The sequence below is a fragment of the Coenobita brevimanus genome, chromosome 71 (assembly GCF_032717465.1).
Source record: "Coenobita brevimanus isolate Jiangsu-jjx chromosome 71, ASM3271746v2, whole genome shotgun sequence".
Lineage (NCBI taxonomy): Eukaryota > Metazoa > Arthropoda > Malacostraca > Decapoda > Coenobitidae > Coenobita > Coenobita brevimanus.
The window spans coordinates 2,989,383-3,013,245 of NC_137024.1; the positions used below are offsets into that span (position 1 = coordinate 2,989,383).

The 23,863-nt window shown below is 40.5% G+C and overlaps 1 protein-coding gene across 1 annotated transcript in view; it reads left to right on the forward strand.

The window, feature by feature from the left end:
• The window catches only part of kst (spectrin beta chain, non-erythrocytic 5 kst), a 211,455-nt gene that overhangs the window by 13,702 nt on the left and 173,890 nt on the right, over positions 1–23,863 (forward strand). Inside the window, exons 3-11 of the mRNA XM_080277991.1 lie at positions 7,426–7,542; positions 10,361–10,469; positions 12,015–12,179; positions 13,174–13,286; positions 14,899–15,086; positions 16,152–16,377; positions 16,653–16,784; positions 18,302–18,523; positions 19,368–19,754. Coding sequence (XP_080134117.1) covers positions 7,426–7,542; positions 10,361–10,469; positions 12,015–12,179; positions 13,174–13,286; positions 14,899–15,086; positions 16,152–16,377; positions 16,653–16,784; positions 18,302–18,523; positions 19,368–19,754 — 1,659 coding nt within the window. The remainder of the gene's footprint in view (positions 1–7,425; positions 7,543–10,360; positions 10,470–12,014; positions 12,180–13,173; positions 13,287–14,898; positions 15,087–16,151; positions 16,378–16,652; positions 16,785–18,301; positions 18,524–19,367; positions 19,755–23,863) is intronic.

The window sequence follows — 23,863 nt, forward strand, 5'->3', positions numbered from 1 at the left end:
AGAGAGACCAACAGAGACAGACCGACAGACAAACAGAGAGACAGGCCGACAGAGAGACAGAGACCGACCGACCGACTGAGAGGTAAACAAACGGAAAGAGGCTGATGTTATGGGTGGTAAGGATTTTTTTTTATTCATTGTAGATTTTTTTCCCCCTTCTGTCCATGGAAAATTCCCGGTTCTGATGGACGGACGGGTTGTTTGTCTTCCATGTTTGAATATCGTTACTGTCTTGTTTTGAACCACTTTCTCGGAGTTCCTTGTATAAGCTGACGCCTAATCATTCTTCAGTTAATACTCAAGTAACACACTCTTCTCTGAATGAAATTATCTGGCGTTATGTAGAATAGAATACTAGAGTTACCCCGACCATGAGGGAGTTGATTCAAACCTTTGTCAGAGCCGCCATATCTTTCCGCCACGCCAAAATACGAGTAAGACGCCAGTGTACTGAAGGAGAATACCGGAGATTATTTCCAACCCCTCGAATCTGGATGAAAGCTTTTGGTGTTAGCAAGGATAAGAAAACTTCCCCAAAGCCCTTAATAAATTTCTGGTGTAGGCAAGAATAATAATAAAAATCGCATCGTTTTAACTGTCCGGTGACGTCATGTAGTTGATTATTGCTGCTATCAGATTTACCTATCCTAGAAGTGAACCTTAGTAGTGAGAGAGCCATTGCAGTTATATCTATCCACAACTTTTCGGAAAATATTTCAAAAGCTGAATAAAATCGTCTGGAGATATCAGGAAAGCGTCATCATAAGGAAACGGTTAATGTGATTGGATGGTAGCCGGAACTGAAAGGATGGGGAGGGGGAAGGTTGGTTTGAGGTGTGATAAGGCCGAGAATATGAGGATAGGAGTGGAGACAAGGAGAGGTAAAAAGGAGAATGAATGTGTTTGATGGTGAACAGAAAGAATTAGTAAGGTGGAGGAGGATGGGAGAAAGGGAGGGTAGAGGAGGAAAGCGGGGAAGTGGAGAGAATGAATTAAACGGTGAAAGAGAGAGGATGAGGTGGGGGCGTGCGTGTTGTGGGAAGGGATAGAGGTGGAAGGAAGGAACGGGAAAGAATGAATAAGACGATGAATATGAGAAAAGAGTGGGGAGAAAATGAAGGAGGGGATGGGGAGGAGTGAATGTAAGGCAGTGAATAAAATAAATGGGTGGGGTTGTGGGGGGAAAAGGGAAACGTGGGGAAGGATAGAGAATGAATGTGATAAGGCAGTGAATATGTGGAAAGGGTGGGGGTGGGTTAGGGGCAGGGGGGGGGAGGAGGGAAGATAAGGATAGTGAGCAGCGACTGATAGCATTGAAAAAACTGATAACGCTGGCCGTGGAGCCTACCTAACTTCCTCACACCACCACTGCTACTGTCACCACCTGTAGCTATCATTCACCACCACCACCACCACTACTACTGTCACCACCTGTATCATTCATTAACACCATCTTTCACCCCTTCAGTCCGACGTTTTTTCATATCTACCGACGACTTATTCAGCTTGAGAGACATTTTTCGAACAGGGGAGGATAGATATAACCTTATGAACTCCGCTAATACAGAGCTGTCCTGATGTGAATAAAGTTGAAAAACTCTCTCTCTCTCTCTCTCTCAACATTTCGCAGTCACTCCACATGCACTCGTAAGACTCTCTGATTCCAGTCCCCCACATTCGGTCGTCCACGCTTCACTGTTGTACGTCAAGGTTGGACCTGGTCTCATGGCCTCTGTAGCTCTCACTTCTAGCTAAGAATTTTCCTCCGCTTCATCCTTCATGCTACCGAATAGTTCACAATACTTTTTACATTGTCACGTTCTCCACTTCTATAGTATTTATATCCCATCCTGGTTCGTATAAGTTCCTTCTTAATCATCATCTCTGCAGTTAAGTTTCGTTTTTCACATACATTTGCATATTCTTGTACCAAACTTTGCAGTCTTTGCGTATCATTATTACTGTATCGTTCGGAAACGGAAATGCAGAAATTCCCTTTCATTTCCTCCACAGTTTCGAACCACCCCGTTGCCCATATTTTTTCACCGCTCAAAAACACACACATATAATAAATTGTACTGTACACAGTGGACAGTCATGGAGACTTAACATGGCCCTGTTTTAGCCCTACATGTTAGTCATATTCTCACTTGACATACCATCCACAGATAAAGATTATTTCAATCTTAATAACCTTGCATAATATGCCTAACTTGGACACTGGTTCCCAGTCTGCTGCATCATGGCTTGCCAAATCCGGATATAAATGCTACACAGAACCTTCTCACTGTTTATAAAATCTTTTCTACCATATATATTGAGGCAAATCTCTGAGCCCCACTCTCTCTCATCCTTAAAGGCATCCTAAACTTCACATGCCAGTTTTTACAGTAACTGATTTTCATCCGTCAGTCCCCTTTCATCCATAGAGAAAAGCAGTTGTGTTCTGCTGTGATTTCGACCAGAATTGGAATCTTTGAATAGGGTCCAGCTGCGGCTGACGCTGTTGTATCTTCTCAAACACAGGTTCATTAAATGATATAATTATTATCCATTTGAATAATTGTCGGCACTGTATCAAGACCCACCCTCCCATGGATCTTCCCTAGCACACTTGACAAGCAAATATCCCTCCGTCCCCGATGCCTCAGTGAACAGAGTGCGTGCTGAGGGACTGACACTATCTTTACTATCTGTCATGTCCTGAGTTCAGACCCTGCTCTGGTCACCGAGGTAGAAATAGGTGCCCTCCTTTCACGGCAGTCCTTGACCATGTCGGTGGGTTGGAATTCACTTGGATGTTGGAAAGATTTTATTGTCCTTTTGCCTACACTTCCTACGTTCGATTCCCGGGCCAGCCATTTGGTAGGTTTTCTTTACCCTCATCTGTTCACACCGAAATTTGTGAAGTGACGGCTGCGTGGCATAGTCCAGGGGAATGTCTGTTGAGTGCTTTCCTTTATCAGTTACGGTACTTCTCACTCTTGCCTGTGATAGCGTTGGTGTGGTAGTGTTGGCACTTGGCAATTCTGTTGACTCCGCCAGTAAGTTAAGTGTCTGTGGTTTTTCTGAATAATTAAACCATTTTTTAAAGGCAAAAAGTGCCCATAATCTTTCGAACTTTATCCTATACAGCGGTACTTGCTCGTGCGGTCACAACCAACCTCATCCCATTAGTCCGCTCCGTCAGTGTAGCCGTTGATCCCTTCACTACGATGGTTATTTGTTAGTTTTGTTACCACCACATTATTTTATTCAGCTTACACAAAGCATTAGACCTAAAGGTGTTATATTATCTTTCACCCTTTCTGTAGTTTGACGTAATTTTTATTCTCCCTGGGGAGTTAACCTATCGTGTTTGGCTATCATCAAAGGGTAAAAACGGATTTCAGATGTTAAAGACAGACATCATAGGGTAAAGACGAATTCCAGTGGATAAAGGCGAATTGCAAAAATTAGAGGCATGTTTCAAAGAACAGATGCGTATTTCAAGGGTAAAGACGGGTTTAAAGGAGAAAAGATTTGTTTCAGGAAAGAAGCGACTGTAAAGTGCAAGCATCATAAGTTTTCCCTACCGGTTGCGTTACATCAAAACCTTACATGTCACCAGTCTTGTTAGATTTATTATGGCCGTATAACTGTCATTAATGTGTTCACTACCATGGGGTTCTCTGACTAAAACAGCATGAAAAAGATAACGAGTTGGTTCAAATCCTCGGGCTGGAGGGCTCAAAAACGTTACCCATTCTGGCTTTCCCTCCCAATTTGTCTTGTCCATGGCGTTGGTTTTGGCAGTTTTGCAGGGCGATGTGGTAAAAATGAGCCAGGTAAGAACGACAGACGTGCGTGGGGGGACAACAGTGATGTAATATGGTGGTGGTGGTTACTGAATTAGCGCCCCCCCCCCCTCGCGATCTTACCCTTTCTTATCCTTGTTTCACCATTGCTGCAAGATTACACTACTTTATACTGCCTTTACACCAACACCCCAACTGCTTAACACTTCACTACACTACACTGCGTTACACTTATTACACATCTACTGCCTAACACTACGTTACACTGCTTAATACCACTCCACATTACATCGCCCCACACCTCATTACACCTAGCTACTTCGTCCTACACTTCTTCACTCCAGCACACCACACTACATCACACTACTCTCTGCTTTGTGCTGCACCAAACCACATCACACCACACCAAATCACACTCATCAAACCATACACCTCTCTGCACTGTACCATACTACAACACACTACATTACACTACCATACTACACTAGACCACTTCACACCACACTATACCGTATCGCAGCATACAGCACTTTACCATATAACACCCCACCACACCACAACACAACACAACACACCTCGATGCCACACCACACGGAGACAGCAATAATATAATACTGTTAATTACCTGTTGTTTGCCATTACAGTGATCCTCAGGTAAAAATGAAGAACGGAAAAAAAAATTATGTTTTTCTGCTGAACTGTTTAGTGCTCGTTACCTATAGTGGATTAATATAGAAAGTTAGTTTCGTTACCTGTACTGGATTAATATAAAGGGTTAGTTTCATTACCTGTAGTGTATATAAAGGGTTAGTTTCATTACCTGTAGTGGATTTATATAAAGGGTTAGTAAGTTGTTCAGGTGGTGGTGGAGTGGGTAGAGCAAGGGGCTGGGGGCTTAAGGATCACGCGTTCGATATCAGCTGTTGCAGGGAGATGTTTGGACATTTGAATCCATTTTCATTGTGTTCACTGTTCTTCCATATGGCCTCACCGACACGTCATGAAAACATCCCCGCTAATGTAACACCAGATCTAAATGTGATGTCCCGGTCATGTGTGTGTGTGTGTGTGTGTGTGTGTGTGTGTGTGTGTGTGTGTGTGTGTGTGTGTGTGAGAGAGAGAGGGGGGGGGGGCTGGGTGGTTGAATGAGGGAGAGACAGGATGGTGAGGGTAAAGGAGAGACAGGAAGGTGAGGGTAAGGGAGAGGCAGGGAGGTGAAAGTGAGAGAGGGAGACAAGGAGGTGAGTGTAAGGAAGAAGCAGGGAGGTGAGGGTGAGGGAGATAAGATGAGGAGGAGGAAGAGGCAAGGACATGTAAGAGAAGGAAAGGCAGGGAGGTCAGGGTGAGGGAGATAGGAAGGTGATGATAAGGGAGAGGTAGGGACATGAGGGAGAGGGAGAGACAGGGAGGTGAAGGTGAGGCAGGGAGATGAGGGTGAGGAAGAGGCAGGGAGGTGAGGGTGAGGGATAGGCAGGGAGGTGAGGGTGAGGGAAAGGCAGGGAGGTGAGGGTGAGGGAAAGGCAGGGAGGTGAGGGTGAGGGAAAGGCAGGGAGGTGAGGGTGAGGGAGAGGCAGGGAGGTGAGGGTGAGGGAGAGGCAGGGAGGTGAGGGTGAGGGAGAGGCAGGGAGGTGAGGGTGAGGGAGAGGCAGGGAGGTGAGGGTGAGGGAGAGGCAGAGAGAGGAAGGTGAGGGAGAGGCAGGGAGATGAGGGAGAGGGAGTGGCAGGAAAATGAGGGAGAGGGATAGGCAGCGAGTTTTGAGAGGGATGGAGGGAGGATAGGTAGGTGCAGTTTGAGAGCGCATAAGATTTTGGCGCTGATGTTGCATTAATGAGATGTTTGCAAGGTTGATAATGAGCAGTATTCTCATTGGCATAGGAGGCTTGGCAACACTTTTTCCCAAACTATTTATTTTGTTTACTTCACCTTGATATTCAGAGTGATGATGTGTGTGTGTGTGGTTAGGTACCATGTATGAAATATGAGAGGCTGTTTGAATCCCTCTTCTGATATGGTATTGTTTATGATTTAGTATTTCTTTAAAAAAAAATATAGGCATTTAATTTTTTTTTTTTTTTTTTTTTTTTTTTTTTTTTTTTCCCTCCAACGTACAGGGAGATCTGGCCCAGCCTCAAGCATCTCCCAGAGATGACTGATGCAAATGAAGATGACATTTTTCCTGTGTACAGTGAACCATAACTCCTAATACATATACAAAATATGCTTGTCCAACTCCTTTCTTATGTCTTGTTTTAAAATCTTCGATGTGTGGTACCCAGATTATAGAAAAGGTATTACAGTATGAGTGATGTTGAAATATATTGAAATATACTCATAGTTGCCAGAAAAGATGTATAGTGTACAATGATCATATCAGTGGGCACTATGGGGTATATTCATAACCATTCCATAGCAGCAAAGATTACATATCAAGGACAGGGACTTACCTTTAATATAAGTGTTTAACTTACCTAGATGAAAATGTTTTATGGTGGAATAAAGTTCTAAGAACTACATATCTTTAACAAATAATGTTGGAACTAGGTCTGTCATGTATGTGTATCAAGGGACACCCATTAGTTCACACAAGAGAAAACCATCATCTTTCCTATAGCAACATAACTCTCTGGTTACACCTCCTAGGGATCAACACTCTCAAGGGAGACCCACCCACCCAGTGCAGTGTGTTTCCTACACAGTCATCCTATTAAGTTGTTATCCAGTGGAAGGCATAGAAGTCATTCCCTTCAGTTCTGCCTACTATCCTATCCAACCATTAGGATTCTTCAATACTTATGATGTCACATCACCTGGCTCATCTGATTATGATCAATCAGTGGGAGACACCCTGTCATGTCCCAAGCTCCACCAGCAGGATAGCATGCATGCATGCAGACACGGGGGGGGGGGGGGAGCAGCTTTTATAGTAGATTTTAGAATCGTCATTGTAAAATTTAGTGTAAGATTTTTATGTACATCATGTGAACTTAGAGTTACCAAAATGGGAAGTTTAAATATACTAACTCATTTCTTTGTTAGAAACCAATGTAAGTCTAATGAACACCAACCACCAGTGAAGGTCATATGAAAATGCAGTCTGCAGTATGTGTTTCAGTTGTTATTCCACTTTGTTTCATAGGTCATGTCCATCTGTCCATACAGCATCTGTTCATCTGTTCCACACTGTATCTCAGAAACTACTAGTTGGAATTTTCTCATAATTTGTATGATTGTAATGCCATATAGGAGGTTGATGCCTGTCTTTTTTAAATTTTGAAAAAATCCAAGATGGCCAGCTCGTGACCAAATTTCTGTTTTTGAAATTTTAAATCCCTTATATCTCCATAACTTAAGCAGATAGATTTACAGATTGTAGCAAAGTGGAATATAGTCTCTCTGAGAGGGGCATCTTTTGAGCAAGGAATGGTATACTGTAGTGCTTAACCTTAGCCTATTTTTTGTGTCTGTGAAAGCTGCTGCTTAACAGACCATATTTGCATCAGCTTAGCAGGCCTTCTTGTTCATGTTCCTTCCTGATTTATTCAGCATATTACAGGTTGTTATTCTCTTGCATGTTGTTGATCATTTTGTATCAACATAGAATTTTACGGGTGTTGTCAATGTTTGCAGGTTCGATTGGAAAGTATAGGTGCTGAGGACATTGTAGATGGTAATCCCCGCCTCATTCTTGGCCTCATCTGGACCATCATTCTGCGTTTCCAGATTCAGGAGATTGAGATTGATGTGGTGAGTACTTTAATATAACTAGGTCTGCAGTCATGAGCCACAGAAGACTTGCAGAGCTAAAGACATTTTTCTGTTGAAAGTTCGGCTTGTGTCTTTAATAATATGACAGATATTACATACATCATTGGCTGTAACAAACAGAGCTAAAGACATTTTTCTGTTGAAAGTTCGGCTTGTGTCTTTAATAATATGACAGATATTACATACATCATTGGCTGTAACAAACAGTGTGAAATGGGGTGCAATGGATCGCTATTACATGTTTCTTATCCATTGTACTCCAACCTGGCCAGAAATTGTCCTCTCCCCATCATGATTGCTGTGTTGTAATGACAGAGTATACTAATATTGTACAGTACTATTCATGAAGAAGTGCTGTGGCAAGGAAGTGAAATAAGGTGCAAAAGGACAAAATGATGGGCCAGGTTAATGCAAAATGGGTATAGTTTACATTTTTAGTACTAGAATATGCTATTGTACTCACATATTTTCAAACATTTGTTTGAAATCCCTTCTCTTGGGGACCCTCAAATGTAATGAACTATCAGCTTTAATGAGCTTGGCTTTCTCCCAGTTAATCTGTTATAGCAAGGGTCTACTGTGTGTGTGTGTGTGTGTGTGTATATATATATATATATATATATATATATATATATATATATATATATATAACAAAATATTGTGATTAAAGTATGTCAGCACTGATATACAGTAGCTTATCATACCCTCTTTATTCATGGTAACTTGTTCACTTAACTGTAACATAGTATTACAGATATGCCTACTGTGGAGAAATAGTTGAAATGGCCTTAGAAAGTACAGTTGACCCTCTGTATTCACTGAGGAACTTAACAAACTTGCCCATGAATGGGAAAAACATGGAACAAATATGGGGCTCATCCTCAGAATAGCCTTTGCAGTCATACTCTAAGTATGTGACTGCATGAAAACCCTTTGCAGTTCCCCAGAACATAATCCTATGTTAAATTGTGTTTACATAAAATGTATTTTAAGATGTAATAACTAGAATAAAATAAAAAGTACTGTACAATATATCCTCAGGCTGAAAAGGTTAAATAACACAATGCATTCTCAGGAAACATTTTGGATATATGAGGCTTGATATTAGTTATGGTAATGATCATGCAGCACTGTTATGAGTGCCTAGTGATTCTCATCATTGCATGTCATACTTCAGCCACAGTTTTAGTTGCAGTATATCACCAGACAACATGAGCCATGTACCAGTGTATTGTAGTGAAGATGAGATAAGGTTGTATGATCCACCCATCATCATTTTTTTTTCATTTTTTTCTGCAAAGCTTCCTCCACAGATTCTTACAGATAACTAAAAAGAGCAACATGCCATTTCTTTTCCAAGCCATATTAATCATTGTGCATCAGATCCAATGCTGTTGTCCAAAGTCCTAACAGGTGATGAAATTCAGGTTTATGAATATGACTGGGAGATTGAAACGCAGAGTTACTTCTAGTGTCACTGAGACCCCCAAAGGCTCATCAGTTGAGATCACATTGCTTAACATAGAAGGAGTTCTGCACACAGAAATTTTCCTTTGATGTACTGTAGTATGGCTAATGCAGCCTTCTGCTTGGAAACTGAAAAGCATTTACACAAGGCAGAAACAATGCAAGTTACAGAAGAAATGGTATGGTGGGTGGCTGGTTCATCATGGCAGTGCACCCAGGCACACAGCACTTGTTCCTCAAAGTTTCTTTGGCTGAGAAGAAAAGTCTGTTAATCTCACATGCACCATATTCGTCTGACTTAGCACTGTACAACTTTGGATTGTTACCCAAATTGAAGTTCATGATGATTTGAATGAAAGAACTTCACTTTGACACAGAAGAAGATATCCAATTTGAAACAAATGTCTTGAAGAGCATCAAGAAAGAAGAGTTCCAGAAATACTTCCATCAGTGGTAGGAACACTGGAACAAGTGTGATGATGCAGGAGAGGAGTACAGTACAGTACTTTGAAAGGGATAACTGAAGTAGCACATGCCTGTTGTTCAGTAAAACTGAGTTTTCTAACTGCTATCAGATTTTTTAATCACCTCATATAGATGAACTGTTTCCCCACCACTGACAGGTCATTGGTCTCTGGTTAGTCATAATAATGTAAATATGGTAACAGCCAGTTCTTTATTACACCTTGCAAGATGTAAGTGCATGAAACTAAGGCACCATTGTTCAGAACATGCAGCATTGCATAATTGTGAAGTAATTGGTGGCATTGCAAGAGGAAGACCTCCAATTAGGTCTTACATGACTAAAGAGAGTAGATCAATAGGTAAGACAGGTGACAAAGAGGAGACGAGTAATTGAGAGAGCAAGTGAGAGCAGCAGAGAGTTGTCATGATCATCCTGTTTGGGAAAGTTCCTGGGAGGTAGGAATGCATCAGTGATATCAAAGAAAATTTTTCTATCTCTTGTAGATATGAACCTTTGTGTAACTATCACACATCATCCTGCTGTACCTTTAACCACTGCACCATCAGGCATCACAGAAGTGTCATTTTAAGTTGTTGTGCATGTGAGATTTGTTCTTTGTAAAGTAATAGTATATAATGGTTGAAGATACAGTGCTTTTAATTTCCAAAGTTATGTGGTTCTGTAATAATGTGTGAAGGTTGTCTTTTTGAGTACTGTATATATTGTATTTCTTTATTTAACCTGAAATTGACATTCAAAATATTGCTGCTGAACTGCACTGTACATTTGTAGCACTGTACTGTAGTTTGTAATGTGTTTTGTTGTATATTTCTTGACTTATAATAAAAATGTTTCCCTTTACAGGATGAAGAGAATGAAAGCAGTGAGAAGAAATCAGCCAAGGATGCACTGTTGCTTTGGTGCCAGAGGAAAACAGCAGGCTACAGAGGGGTCCATATTGAAGATTTCTCAAGTAAGTTGATATGAGAAAGCTCAAATAATATATACAGTATGTCTGTATCATAGTGGCCATATATGTTCAGTTGTGCAGATTTTTGTCCATTTGTAGCAAATTTCCCTTAGGATGAATGTGAAAATACTTCCACATCACATCCATTCCTTAGCATTTCATTGTCATATCTGTAAGTTTAAGCCTACAGATATCCTCTTCCTCTTTTGCCTAGGTCTCACTTCAGTAGAACATTACACTCTAACACATGATGTATACAAGGATCCCTTAGCACAGAGGGAGAACTCTCTCAATGTTAGGAGAGACATCGGCTCAGTGAACTTCATCCAACCACTCCATACCCTAGTCAGAGAGGTAGTTCCAGTCGCTCCTCCAGCATGTAACCAGGCCCCCAAATAAAACTCTTCCACACACTCAAGAGACTCCAGCAAAGATCAATCCCTCCATGCCTCTCAATCTCTACATGCATGCCCCAACACACTGCACACACAAATTGAGCATTATTTTGCAGCATACACGCAATAACACTACATCTCATATGTACCCACTTATCACAAACACTGCATAAGATTGAGGTACTTCCCATGCCCTTGTGACAAATACATATGGCCACACTCCTTCTGCTTTGACAGTACTACCACCAGCCTCACATATCATCACTTCTGCTTTATCCACTTTTATTCTCAAACCTTTGTGTGCAGTTCCATCTCTCCATTTCCTAAGTCTTTCCTCTGCCTCCCTTTCATTGTCTGCAGTCAACACCAAGTCATCAGCATAAAACATCTCCCATGGGAGTCCATTTCTGAAGTTACATGAGAGAGCTTCAAGCACCATGGCAGACAATAAGGGACTCAAGACTGACCCCTGGTTTACGCCAACATTCACGGAAAACTCATCACTCAAATCGCCATTCACTTTCACATGGGTACCCACCCACATACATTGCCATAACCACTCCAGTCAGCCACTCCTTAATCCCAAGCTTTCTCATTGCCCACTTCATTACCTTCCTAGGGAGTCTGTCAAAGGGCTTCTCCAAATCAACAAAAACATTGTACTATACAGCTCGCATTTCTTCTTGTATAATTTTTTTTTAACCTGTCAGATGATGAATATGTCATCAGTGGTCCCTTTTAGCCCTGGCATAAACCCAAATTGCATCTCATCAGTATTCACTCCATCCTTTATCTTATCTTCTGGGACACTCTCCATTACCTTCTTCTGGGACACACTCCATTTCCTTCCTTAACTGGACCTTAAGTTTTGTGTTTCTATAATTTCTCCCTCCAGGGGATTGCCCGTCTCTTTATAAACATTTACAGTCATGCTCTTCAGCCAGTAGATATACTGTATAAATTATTGAGCTAGTAGATGCATCTAACTGGACAATAATTTGATGGTATATAATTACATAAAAAGGCATGTAGTTGATTATTTGCATGTGTATCTGGTTATTTTGTGAGATTGGTGGAGAGTGATTCCTCTTTTAGGGATAAGACATTGGGCAAAGTAGTTTTAAGTAACAGTGCTTTGTTTGTTTTTCCATAGGATCTTGGAGAGACGGTCTTGGATTTAATGCCCTCATTCATGCCCACCGCCCGGATATCATTGACTACAACTCCTTGCAGCAAAAGAATCACATCCAGAACCTCAACAATGCATTTGATGTTGCACAGAATGAGCTGGGCATTGCCAGAATTCTCGATGCTGAAGGTAGGCTGTACAGGATATCCCAAGACTTTAGAGATTAATTTTAAGGCTTGCTTCAAGGTACAGTAATTTTGTCAACATGTTAAACTTTGTAAAAGTTATAATTATATATAGTACAATGTATGAAGTACTGTATTGCATTGCAGCATACTTATTGTCACATTGTTGTGTATATTTTTGACTGAAGAGAAACAAATAATTTTCTCATAAGCGATCATCCTTCCAAAAAATTAAATGATCCAATTTATAGAAGTTGGTAGATCCACAAGTTTAAGATTTTGTTACCCTTTCCTTTGTCTTGCTGTCTTGACCGTACCCCTATACAATATCCTGTGAGAATTCATACTCAGTGTTAATTTATGGCATGCTAACTGAACCTGTCAGCAGAACAGTTAAATGCTAATTGAACCCTTCAACAAAACAATGGTAAATGTTAAATATCATGGCAAGTATTGAAGGAAACATTTATGCTTGCATAGGTCAGCCTTGGTCATCTGATAGCCACACATACTATACCGTACTGTATACCTACATACCATGTTCTGAACCTTATTATGAATCTGCAGCTTTAGTGATTGCTTGAAAAAAACAAATTCAGAGCACCTTGCCAAGCCTGGGTAGAGTCCTTTATCTGCCCTTTATCAAACCAGATGACCAGATCCAAATCTGCCAGCATTAGCTTACTGAACTGAAGCTGGATTAGGAAGCTAATTTTTTCTTTTTCAGTGTTGGACATCCCTTGATATTTTTGGTTCATATCCTCACTCCAGGTGGAGACAGAACTGAACTCAGTTCAGTCATTTCTACCAGAAGTAGCTTATCTGACTATATTAGTTGAACCAGTTAATTGGATTAGGTTATTGAACCAGACCATATTGTTCTGCATTATTGTATGCTATATTATGCACAGTATTACCTAACTCTTATAGTAGTTCTTCATGAAAGAGAGTAATTGGTTGTGTTTTTAATTGTTTTTTTCTATTATCTCCCATTGCAGATGTGGACACCAACAAGCCCGATGAAAAGTCTATTATCACCTACGTTGCCTCATACTACCACACTTTTGCCCGGATGAAGAATGAGTTGAAGGGCTCAAAGAGAATTGCAAATGTAAGTATGCAGATAGAGATACAGTGGGCAAGCTTGGGAACTAGGTTTTACCTGGTTATAAATCTTGATGAATTAATGATACTATATTTTATTATTGACAAGTCAGATCAGACCACGGGATTGTTGTACCTAAGTGTTTACACATGATTTAGAGTACAGTAGCTCTTTTTGTATCACTAGACCAATTTAAGGCATATACTGGGGTATGTAAACTTTTAAAAGATTTTTGAGAAACTGACAGTAAATATTTCCTCTCAACCAATACAGCAGAGAAGAAAGATTAACTGGTTCAAAGAGAGCAATGATAAGGAATACGGAAGTGAGCACAAAAGTAAAAGAGATGGCAGTATTGTGACCCCCACTTTAACATATTTAAGTGACGCCTAAACCTTACTGAAAGTAAAACAAGTGAAAGCAGGGGGAGTGAGTTATTTGGGAGGAACATGTGGATTTATATGGAGAGACAGACAGACAAATAAGGAAGTGGAGGAGACATTGTGGTGTTGCTGTAAATGTGTTAGAAAGTGTTAGGAGAAGTACCGGTACCTTGAGACAAGTTGTCCAAATGGAAAAAATGGAGAATGAGAGATTAACTAGAAGAGTAAATGAGAGTGAGGTGGAAGGGGAGGGAGAAGGAGAGACTGAGGATGAGATGGAGGAGGTGGGTTGGGGAGGTATACAAGAGAGAGAGAGAGAGAGTGTGAGCTGGAGAGAGGGCAGTCTGATGATGGAGGACAGGGTGACGAGGAAGAGATTAATTTGTGGCCACGTAATAGAGGATGTAGCTCTGATTGCAACATACTTCAGTAGATACCAGACATTAAAATTGTATTTCCTGTGCTTTTAGTGTCCTTTCTCCAACTCATTCACACCTCATATACCTTTCCACTCTATTCCCCCACCTTATCCTAGGTTTCCCTCCCCATCTTGCTCAGATACACTCTCCTAGTCAGTCTTTCATGTGGGTATGAGACTTATGAACAAGCCAAAATTTAGAGCAGTAGTAATTGGGCTGTTAAGGAATGTATGTGGATTTCGTAAGGGAGATACGGTAAGATAATGGAGTGATGCATTTAAGATATGAAGTAAGGAGTTTATGGATAACAGAGTTGAGGTTAATGTGCTTAGATGGAATGGTTGTATAAAGAACCTGTCTGTCTGCATACACCCAAATGCTTTAGTCCCGTATGGGGTGGCCACAAACAAATCACCTAAATGTCATTGTGTTCTCTGTCATCAGGCTGTCCTTTCTCCAACTCATTCACACCTCATATACCTTTCCACTCTATTCCCCCACCTTATCCTAGGTTTCCCTCCCCATCTTGCTCAGATACACTCTCCTAGTCAGTCTTTCATTTTCCATCCTATCCACATGGCCAAACCATATCAAGGCAGCTACAGTACATCCATATGGAGGGATACATATCAGCCCATCATCTACTGTAGTGTCCATTGCTGGTGGAATATTAAGCAGTTCCATTTATTACCAGGTGCACTGATCATTTAACATCATGATTTCTCCTCCTTGTTTCTGGATGTCACTCGCTGGAGAGACTTTATAATATGAAAGTGTTGAATAGATTAATGACTATTAAGGAACTATTATTTGCAGATTATGACCCAAATGAAAGATGTAGATGACTGCAAGAACAAATATGAGAGAATCACAACATCTCTGCTAGAGTGGATTATCAAGAAGATTGTGGAATTGGATAGTCGCAAGTTCCCCAACTCACTGGATGGAATACAAAAGTTGCTTCTGCAGTTTAAGAAATACAGAACCGAAGAGAAACCACCAAAGTAAGTTGTAGTTTTCCAGACCTTTCATTTGGCTTTTAGTAGAACCATACATTTTGGACAGTTTGCTTGCACATTGCAAAATTAGTGTGCATTACTTCTTCATGTACCTTATATCCCCTTCAGTCTAGGAGGTCTCTCCCAAGCTGAATAAAATCATGCAGCGATAGCCAGAATGGCATGTAAAATATGGCATATGACTTAAGGAGTTATTGGAGATTGTTTCAAACCCCTTTAGGAAGAGAAGTTTTCCTAGTCTGAATAATCTCAATTGGCTGTGCCTAGTTGTGCTGTGCATTGGCATTTTGTACACAGATATGTGCCTATAAGTGAACGAAGTTGTGCTTACTTCACTGGTAATTTATCCAAGAGTGTTACATGAGTTTCCATGATTATATTGGTAGTTGAACTTTGGTATTACATTGAAAATTATAATTTATGAACTTAGCATTAGGTAGTAGCTCAGGTCCAGTTCTTTATATATATGTGTATGTATCTAGTTGCTGTAAACAGGATTTTTCCAAACTGTTCCAAGCATCAGTAAGCCTACTTCTGTTTGGTTAACTAAATCTTTTTACATCATTTAGACTTCTACTCTTCTCCAGTTTATATTCATGCCCTCTTTTCCCCATGCTCATCTTTCTCTAAAAGATCGGCTCAGTCCATTTTTTGCTGCTCTCTACTTTAAACATCATAACCAAATCACTTTGTTCTCTGAAGGTTGGTAACTAGTTTCTCCAGCCTCACCTCATAAGACAGCTCCCTCAAGCTTGGTATCATCCTTGTTCCCATCTCTGTACCTTTTCCAGTTTATTAATTTATTTCTTTAACCTTGATCGTGCAATTTACCTTTTTCCTTTTCCCCAGTATATATCAGCATTGTATTGACCTTTTCCAGTTTGGTGACAGTTCTGTATATGTGTGTGTGTGTGTGTGTGTGTACATGTATGTTCTCATTTAAAAGTATCTCACCAAGCTGTGACTAGACTTCTATACTTAACACATGATTATTGTTTGTATATTTTACATTGTATAAACATTTGCCATTATTTTTTAAATCCTCATCAGGTACAAAGAACGAAGTGAGATTGAAGCACTGTTCTTCTCTATAAATGCGAGCCTTAAGGCCCTTAACCAGCCTGCCTACACTCCTAAAGATGGCCAGTTAGTTCATGACATTGAGCGGGAATGGAACAACTTGGAGAAGGCTGAACACCGCCGTGAAGTGGCTCTCAGGGATGAGTTGCTCCGACAGGAGAGGCTAGAACAGCTTGCATATAAATTTGACAAAAAGGTAACATCAGTAAGGTACTCTTTCAACTCTTACATCAGTAGCACTTACCAGCATCCTTCTCTTAACCTGAGATCCGATTGCCCACCTTCTCAGTCCCTTCTGTAGTCATGGATATTTGTGTCATAAAATGATTATGACCTAATAGCATCACCAGATTAGGATTAGATCCATCAGCCAGTCAGTCTGTCCAATGTACAGTTTGTGTGGCCTTGAACTATACTTGAAGTACAGTATCATACATAATCTTTTCTTCTCATGTCACTTGTGTATTCCAGAGTGTGTTACGAAAGGGTTACCTGGAGGAAATGATTCAGGTGCTAAGTGACCCTCGTTATGGTAGCAACCTAGCGCAGGTGGAGGCTACAGTTAAAAAGCACGAGGCCATCAGTGCTGACATCCTGGCTCGGGTATGACAAGTTACTTCTTCCCTTCTTCCTGCAGATGCTTCGTGACACTATATTTATCTGTAGGGTTTTGCTTTGGCCTTCCCCCCCCCCCAAGTGGTTCAGTATTATTGAGCACACCTGGTATTATATTTAGAGCATAGAAGACAAATATGGCAGAAAATGCTTGCAGAGAATTGGTGTTGGCATTGTTTGATAGAGGCCAAGGGCTAGTTTTATCAGTCCAAATACTTGAGACATGGGGACCAATCATTTTTCCCAGAGGAGTTTTATTTGTGGAGTAAACTCCAACTATACCTAGGATTTGAACATGCATGTGCTACATCCGTTTGAATTATTTCAGAACTGTTATGTAAAGTCTTGAAACTTAGCAGATAAAAGATGAAGCTAATTTTCATTGTGTAATTTAACTGATTTCAGCAGTACCAAACGTTTAACCTAAAATACCACTACAGGTTATCACTTTAACTGGCCTAACTTGTAAAGCAACATAAAAATGAAAAAATATATTTTTTTTCTACTCTGCATCAAAATATGACAGTCAGCTCCCCTTGTGGGGATACATCTCAAGACATATTGTGATATAAGTGAGCCCTAACATCACTGGAATTTTTCCTTGATATATCAAAAAATAATAATAAAATTTTAGAAAGTCCAGTACAGCTATTTGAGTCTGAGGCTTGGTAAGATCTCTGCACTAACATGATGCTGGTTAGAATAGTTCTGTACCAGAAATAAATATGTGCTTGTTATATGATGCTTAATAAACTTAAAACTAAAACTGGTAGCTAGAGTTACCATTGGTTAATTTTTTTTTTTTAAGATATAATGAACTGAATCTGATACAAGAAAATAAAGTATGGGAAATGTAAAGTTTCTGGAGAGGGCGAAGTCCAGAATAATGAAGTCTGACATTGTGAGTTATTACTATGATATTGACACTGAACAGTATTATGACTGCAGGAATGGAATTGATGCCTGTCGGTGTCTGTAAGAAAGATGGAAGGGAAAAAACATAAGCATACTCATTTACAAACATATAAGTATTCCAGAGGAGAGATGTCACTTGGTGGTGAAGTACCGCTTTCAAAATGTTCTGATCAAAGATTCTGACACTGGTTGTCAAAATTAGCAAAAATGTTTACATACTACTACAAGTCCACCTTTGTTAATGATAGTAGTGGTACAAATGATACTACGTCCACCTTTGTTAACGATTGTTGTGGTACAAATGATACATATGTCCAGAACGCATTTTAAAATGCCAAAGCTGTTTCCATACAATTTGTCAGTGGAAGTTGGGGCATTTGCCTTATTTCTATCAGAGGTTGCAATGAAATTTGATAAGCAGTTTTTCATCGATTAGGTTCCTCTGTAGTTTAATGAGGACTTGCTTTACCAAGGTAGAGTTGAGACATTCAGTAGTTCAGAAGCATGGTACCAGATTATATATTTTTTGTGTGAATGTATTTGAGAAAGGGAGAGAGAGATTTATGTATTTATTTATTTATTTATTTCAGCAAGAAAGATTTGAAGATTTAACGAAAATGGCAGATGAACTGGATGTTGAAAATTATCATGGAAAGCAAGCCATCCGCAAGAAAGAAAAGGATATCCTGAAGAAGTGGAGCGACCTGTTGGATCTTCTCAACAAGCACAAAACACACCTTCAGAATTGTTGCAATCTCATGGCCATTTTGAGAGAGGTTGACACAATTACATCATCCATCAAGGAGCTTGAGGTATCTACATCCTTAACCTTTCTCAGTTCCTACAGTTCTTACATGCTCGCAAAATGTTTATGTTGCTGTTGATATTTGATCCACACATCTACCACTCTGGAATCGACAGTGTTCGTTACTTACAATGCATACTTCATTTACTTCTTTAATATCTACCTCCTTACCTTCTCAATTGCTTTTCCTCCATGTACCCCTCCTACAACAGTACTAGGAAGATTTGTTCCATGATAATTGAAGTGATAAGTAAAAGCAGGTACTTTCACTTCATCTCTCACATTCACATGGGTGGCATTTTTGTTACTAAACTTCTACCTGTTTCTTCCCCCCTTCCAGCCCTACATTGTTAGCTAGCCAAGAACAGCTGTTTCTCAGGATGTTTGGGTGCACAGTTACAATGGCTTCAGAAAAAGTGCTGCATTGTCAGGGAAAAGTTGTAAAGTAGAGAATTCTTTTATAAATTTAGGATACTTTATTTGTTTATTTTATAGTGAAAACATTGTTGGAAAATTATCACACCCCCAATCTCTCCTGCAGCTCCACCTTCATAACAAACTTTACCTGTATTATGGGGGGGAAAAAAAAAAAAAGTGTGCTAGTAATTAGAATGAAGATAGATGGATCAAGTTGTTGTTTAAAAGATCCCTAAAGGAACGTAGGATAGTACTGTCATGTCCCATTCAAATGAGACAGGCTTGCCAAGATCAGGCAATGTTCTTTTCATGGAACATATCATTCAGTCAAAATTCATTTTGCTTTTCACCAACATCTTTGGCAGAAATACACTGTACCATTCTAATTGGCTTTTGGAACATTTGGTGAGTTTGACACTCTGTTCTTTTTTTAGGCAAACTTCTGCTCTGATGATGTTGGACGCCACTTGTTGGCAGTGGAGGACCTCCTGCAGAAGCATGCTCTGATGGAGTCCCAAGTACATTCCATGGGAGAGACAATCAAGCGCCTCAATAAGCAAGGGGAGGCTTGCATCAGCCTGGCACACAAGGATGCCCCTCTTCTCCAAAAGAGACTTCAGGAACTGAATCAGGGACACCAAGCACTTCTGAAGAAAGCAGCAGAACGACGACTGAAGCTGGAGGAAGCACGAGACCTCTTCCAGTTTGAGGTGGACATGGAGGAAGAAGAAGCATGGGTGGTGGAAAAACAGCGTATTTGCCAGACTGGTGTAACAGCCAAGGATATTGCTGCTGTCATATCCCTCCAGCAGAAACACAAGGTATGATCAAAGCCAAGAAGACAAGTATAGTACAGTACGGTATACAGCATTTTTGTTTGTAAAACTGCAGCATATAATTTTTCCGTTGATGAAAATATTTTTTACTCTGCCTTCTGCACTATAGATAATTGTAGGAGACTAATTCTGGATAATTCACATACTGTACTGTATATGCACACTGGTATAGTCAGAGAAAGCACCTTCACATGTATGTTCCATATCATTCATTAACAGTAGGAAGTACCATTTGGTTGACCATATCTTTGACAGGAACATTATTTTGTGTCACTTTTTAAGGCTACAGCATGCTTGCATTCAGTCCCTTATCCCTGAGGTCACACTTAGTGACCTTGTCCCAGCTCTTTTTCAGTCTGCCTCTGGCAGCCCTACCCCTAACTTTAACACTTCTCACTTTCTGCACCCAGTTATCATCCCCCATCCTCTCCACATGCTCAAACCACCTCAGTCTACCTCTCATTGTAACAACACAACATCCTACCTCTCAACTCTTCCTTCACAAACCTAGCCCCCCAGGTCCTCACTCAAGGATGCACTGCTCATCCACCTAATCATTGTCATTGCTGTATATTTGAGCCTGTGAATATCTTCTTCCTTAAATGCCCAAGTCTCACTACCATACAGCATTACACTTTTAACACATGCCACATACAAAGATCCCTTAGCATGAAGGGAGAGCCCTCTCACTGTCAGGAGGGGCAACAACTCCCTAAATTTTTTCCAACCACTCGTCACTATAGCAACAGCTCCCTGAACTTCTTCCATCCTCTTCTCACCCTAGGCACAGAGCTAGCTCCAACCCAACCTCCATCACATAAAATGTCTCCCAAATAGTAAAACTCTTCCACACACTCAAGAGACTCACCAGCATGTTCAGTCCTTTCACACCTGGCAATCTCCACATGCTCTCCCTGACACACCGCACATGTGAAATCAGCGTTATCTCGCACTCTGCCTCTAATACCACTACATATCTTATGCATCCGCTTATCACAAACTCTGCACAAGATGGAAGTACTTCCCACACCCTTTTGGCAAATCGCATGTGAAATAAAATTTGTTGTGTAAATTTAGCACAGTAGATTAATCCGTAAACTTTGGTGTAGGAAAATCAACAGCCTCATTCCATGCACAAAAAACATTTTATATGTTATGTATACTGTATATGTATACACTATATCCATCCATCCATCATCCAATCCTGTGTTGCCCCATGAGGAGCATATGAGCCCAGGGCTAGGCAAGTTGATCCTGACGTTTAAGATGAGAGTGACCAGCCTCACTCATCCCTGAGTGGCATTACATGAGCAATAAACCCCAACCACCCCTTGGATATAAACCTGCACTGGCTCTGATTGGAATGCCATAATTACCCACTAAACCAGTAGGTACCATAATTTGGTTGTATGGTTACTACCCAGCACAGTAAATGGTTTCCTGGTGTACAGGAAAACATTTGGCATGTCACTCAGTTTAGAGTTGCCTGCAGACAGAAGGAAGAGGAAAGAATAAAGGAAAGAAAGACTGAAGAGGAAGGAAGGAAGAGGGGAAAGGACAGTCACTTGAGAGCAGCACTACATCGAGTGAGTGGATGGTGAGTGCCCCCACCACCGTTAACCATGTGTTACATATACCTGTGGGATTGTCGTTCTAATGAGTACTTCATTTATTAAAAAAAAAAAAAAAAAAAAAAAAAAAAAATGCAACTCTTGTCATGTGCTTCTCCATATATATTTCTTCCATCTGTATTGGCCCTTATCCATTCTTTTGGCTCGTCAGTTATTTTTTGCCTCACTTTCTCATTCATTCCTTTACCTTATCTGTCTAAATTCTTCTTTCCCTACCTTGTCTCCTTCCACCCGTAGCCTCACATACATCCTGCTCATCACAGTATTGTCTCCATATTACTACATCATCTGAGTACACTCCTCCATACCCTTTTATGAGTAGCCATCTTACTCAACATTTTGACTTTTTTTTTTTTTTTATCCCATCAGAATTACATACATATTCTGAACAGTTTCATTTCCACTGCCTTCTTGATTTTTCACAGTCATGGAATACCAGAGTCATAGACCCTCATATTATCGTGGACGCTAACACACTTTCATGCATTGCTCTAGCAGACTCCATTATCAGTCCTCTGTTTTGTGTCAAGGACTTCATTGTTCAGGCCACCATTCATCCTTAAGTAATTTTACTCTTCACTTCCTTTGCAGTATTTACTTATTTCTCTGTTACTACAGTACATTGACATACTTAAACTGTTTCACTGTTAATGTCACTCTTTAGTGGTATCTGTTCACTGGCATATGACAGTGAGAGTCACCTGTCTCCCCAGTCATCACTAAACCTTTATCTGCTTTTGCCTTCAGACCACTCTGCCCACAGGCATTTAAGAAAGTCTGACCTAGGCTGCAGAGTTTGTGCAGTGGAAACAAAATTAAGGCCACAGAGAGAAAATAAACATGATCAGGGTAGTGTTGAGGGTGTATATGTGTATATGAGTTAGTTTGAGAATGGAAGGAAGCTTGAAATGTCAAAATTATTGTTATTGGTTGGAGTGAGAAATAAATGTTTTAGAATGCAAGGTCTGGATATTGAAGAAGCAAAGGTATTTTATTGGATGAAGTACAGTATGTGATGCACTTCACAGGAATTACATACATACATCATCTAATCCTGTGTTGCCCCATGAGGATCACAGGAGCCCAGGGCTAGGGAAGTTGGTCATGACATTTTAGGTGAGAGTGACCAGTCTCACTCATCCCTGAGTGGCATTTCGTGAGCAGTAAACCCCAGCCACCCCTTGGATATAAACCTGCACAGGCTCAATCCTATTGGAGTGCCTTAATTATCCACTAAACCACCAGGCACCATAGTTTGGTTATATGGTTACCACCCATCGTTGTAAATGGTTTCCTGGTGTACAGGAAACCATTTGGCATGTCACTCAGAGTAGAGTCACCCGTAGACAGAAGGAAGAGGAAAGAATGAAGGAAAGAAAGACAGAAGAGGAAGCAAGGAAAGGAGGAGAGAGGAAAGAGCAGTCGCCCAAGACAGCACTACGTTGAGTGAGTGGATGGTGAGTGCCCCCACCACACCTTTGTTATTAACCTGACATTCAGCAGAATAGTTCTACCCTCAGTTGTTGGAAGAATATTGTGATCAGATGAAACATACTGGGGTGGAAATGAGAGTATCAAAACTTGAGTGATGAAAATTATTGAATAAATGAATGCGTGGATGAGTAAATGGGGAGTGTGTCGTCCTGTCTCGGCTACCTCCCTTTCCATGGGGGAAGCAGCCTAGGTATATAGATAGTTAGATCGATAGTGGACTGCTTCACTGGGCACTGTGTTGTTAGTTTTTCTACTTTGGTATTTTTATTTTCATTAATGTAGATCCTGCCTGTACCCTCTTCACTATAGATTATGTTGATGATGATGAAAACAATATCTTTGACCAATGAAGAGGAAGTTTTCCCAAGTAGATAAAACTGGAAATAATATTGCTTTCCTCATCTCCACTTGATATTCTTTCTGGTAGTCATTATGCAATGTAAGTCATAATTGGAGTTTTGGGTTCAGATTTAGTTTCACTGTATAACAAGTTGGGGAAATGTGTATAATCACACATCATAGATGTTATCAGCTGCTTTTTTGTGTGTGTGTGTGGGGGGGGGGTCATCTTGAGCACCAGAGTTTCGTTCTTGACTCTCACACACACGTTTTCTGCATGATGTACTTAATCAGAACACATTCGCACTGATTATAAAAGCACCATTGATAAGTGTTGTTATCATCACCATCATCATCATCATCATCATCATCTGGACCTCCTTTCCTACCCTAGGGCAGGGTGAGGAGTAGCAGTGTCCAGACAGCCAAAGTTTGCCCGATTCAATGGGCCACGTTTCCATTGACTCATCATTGAACCCCTTAGAATCCTGGCTCCATCTGATAGGCCAAAAGGATTCACCATTTACTGTAGCTTCACATATACCTACCCAACAGAGTCAGTCTGAACACTGTCACGTTAAAAAGGGGTGCCAAATCCCTGGTCATGCGCTTCCCTGCACAACATTCATC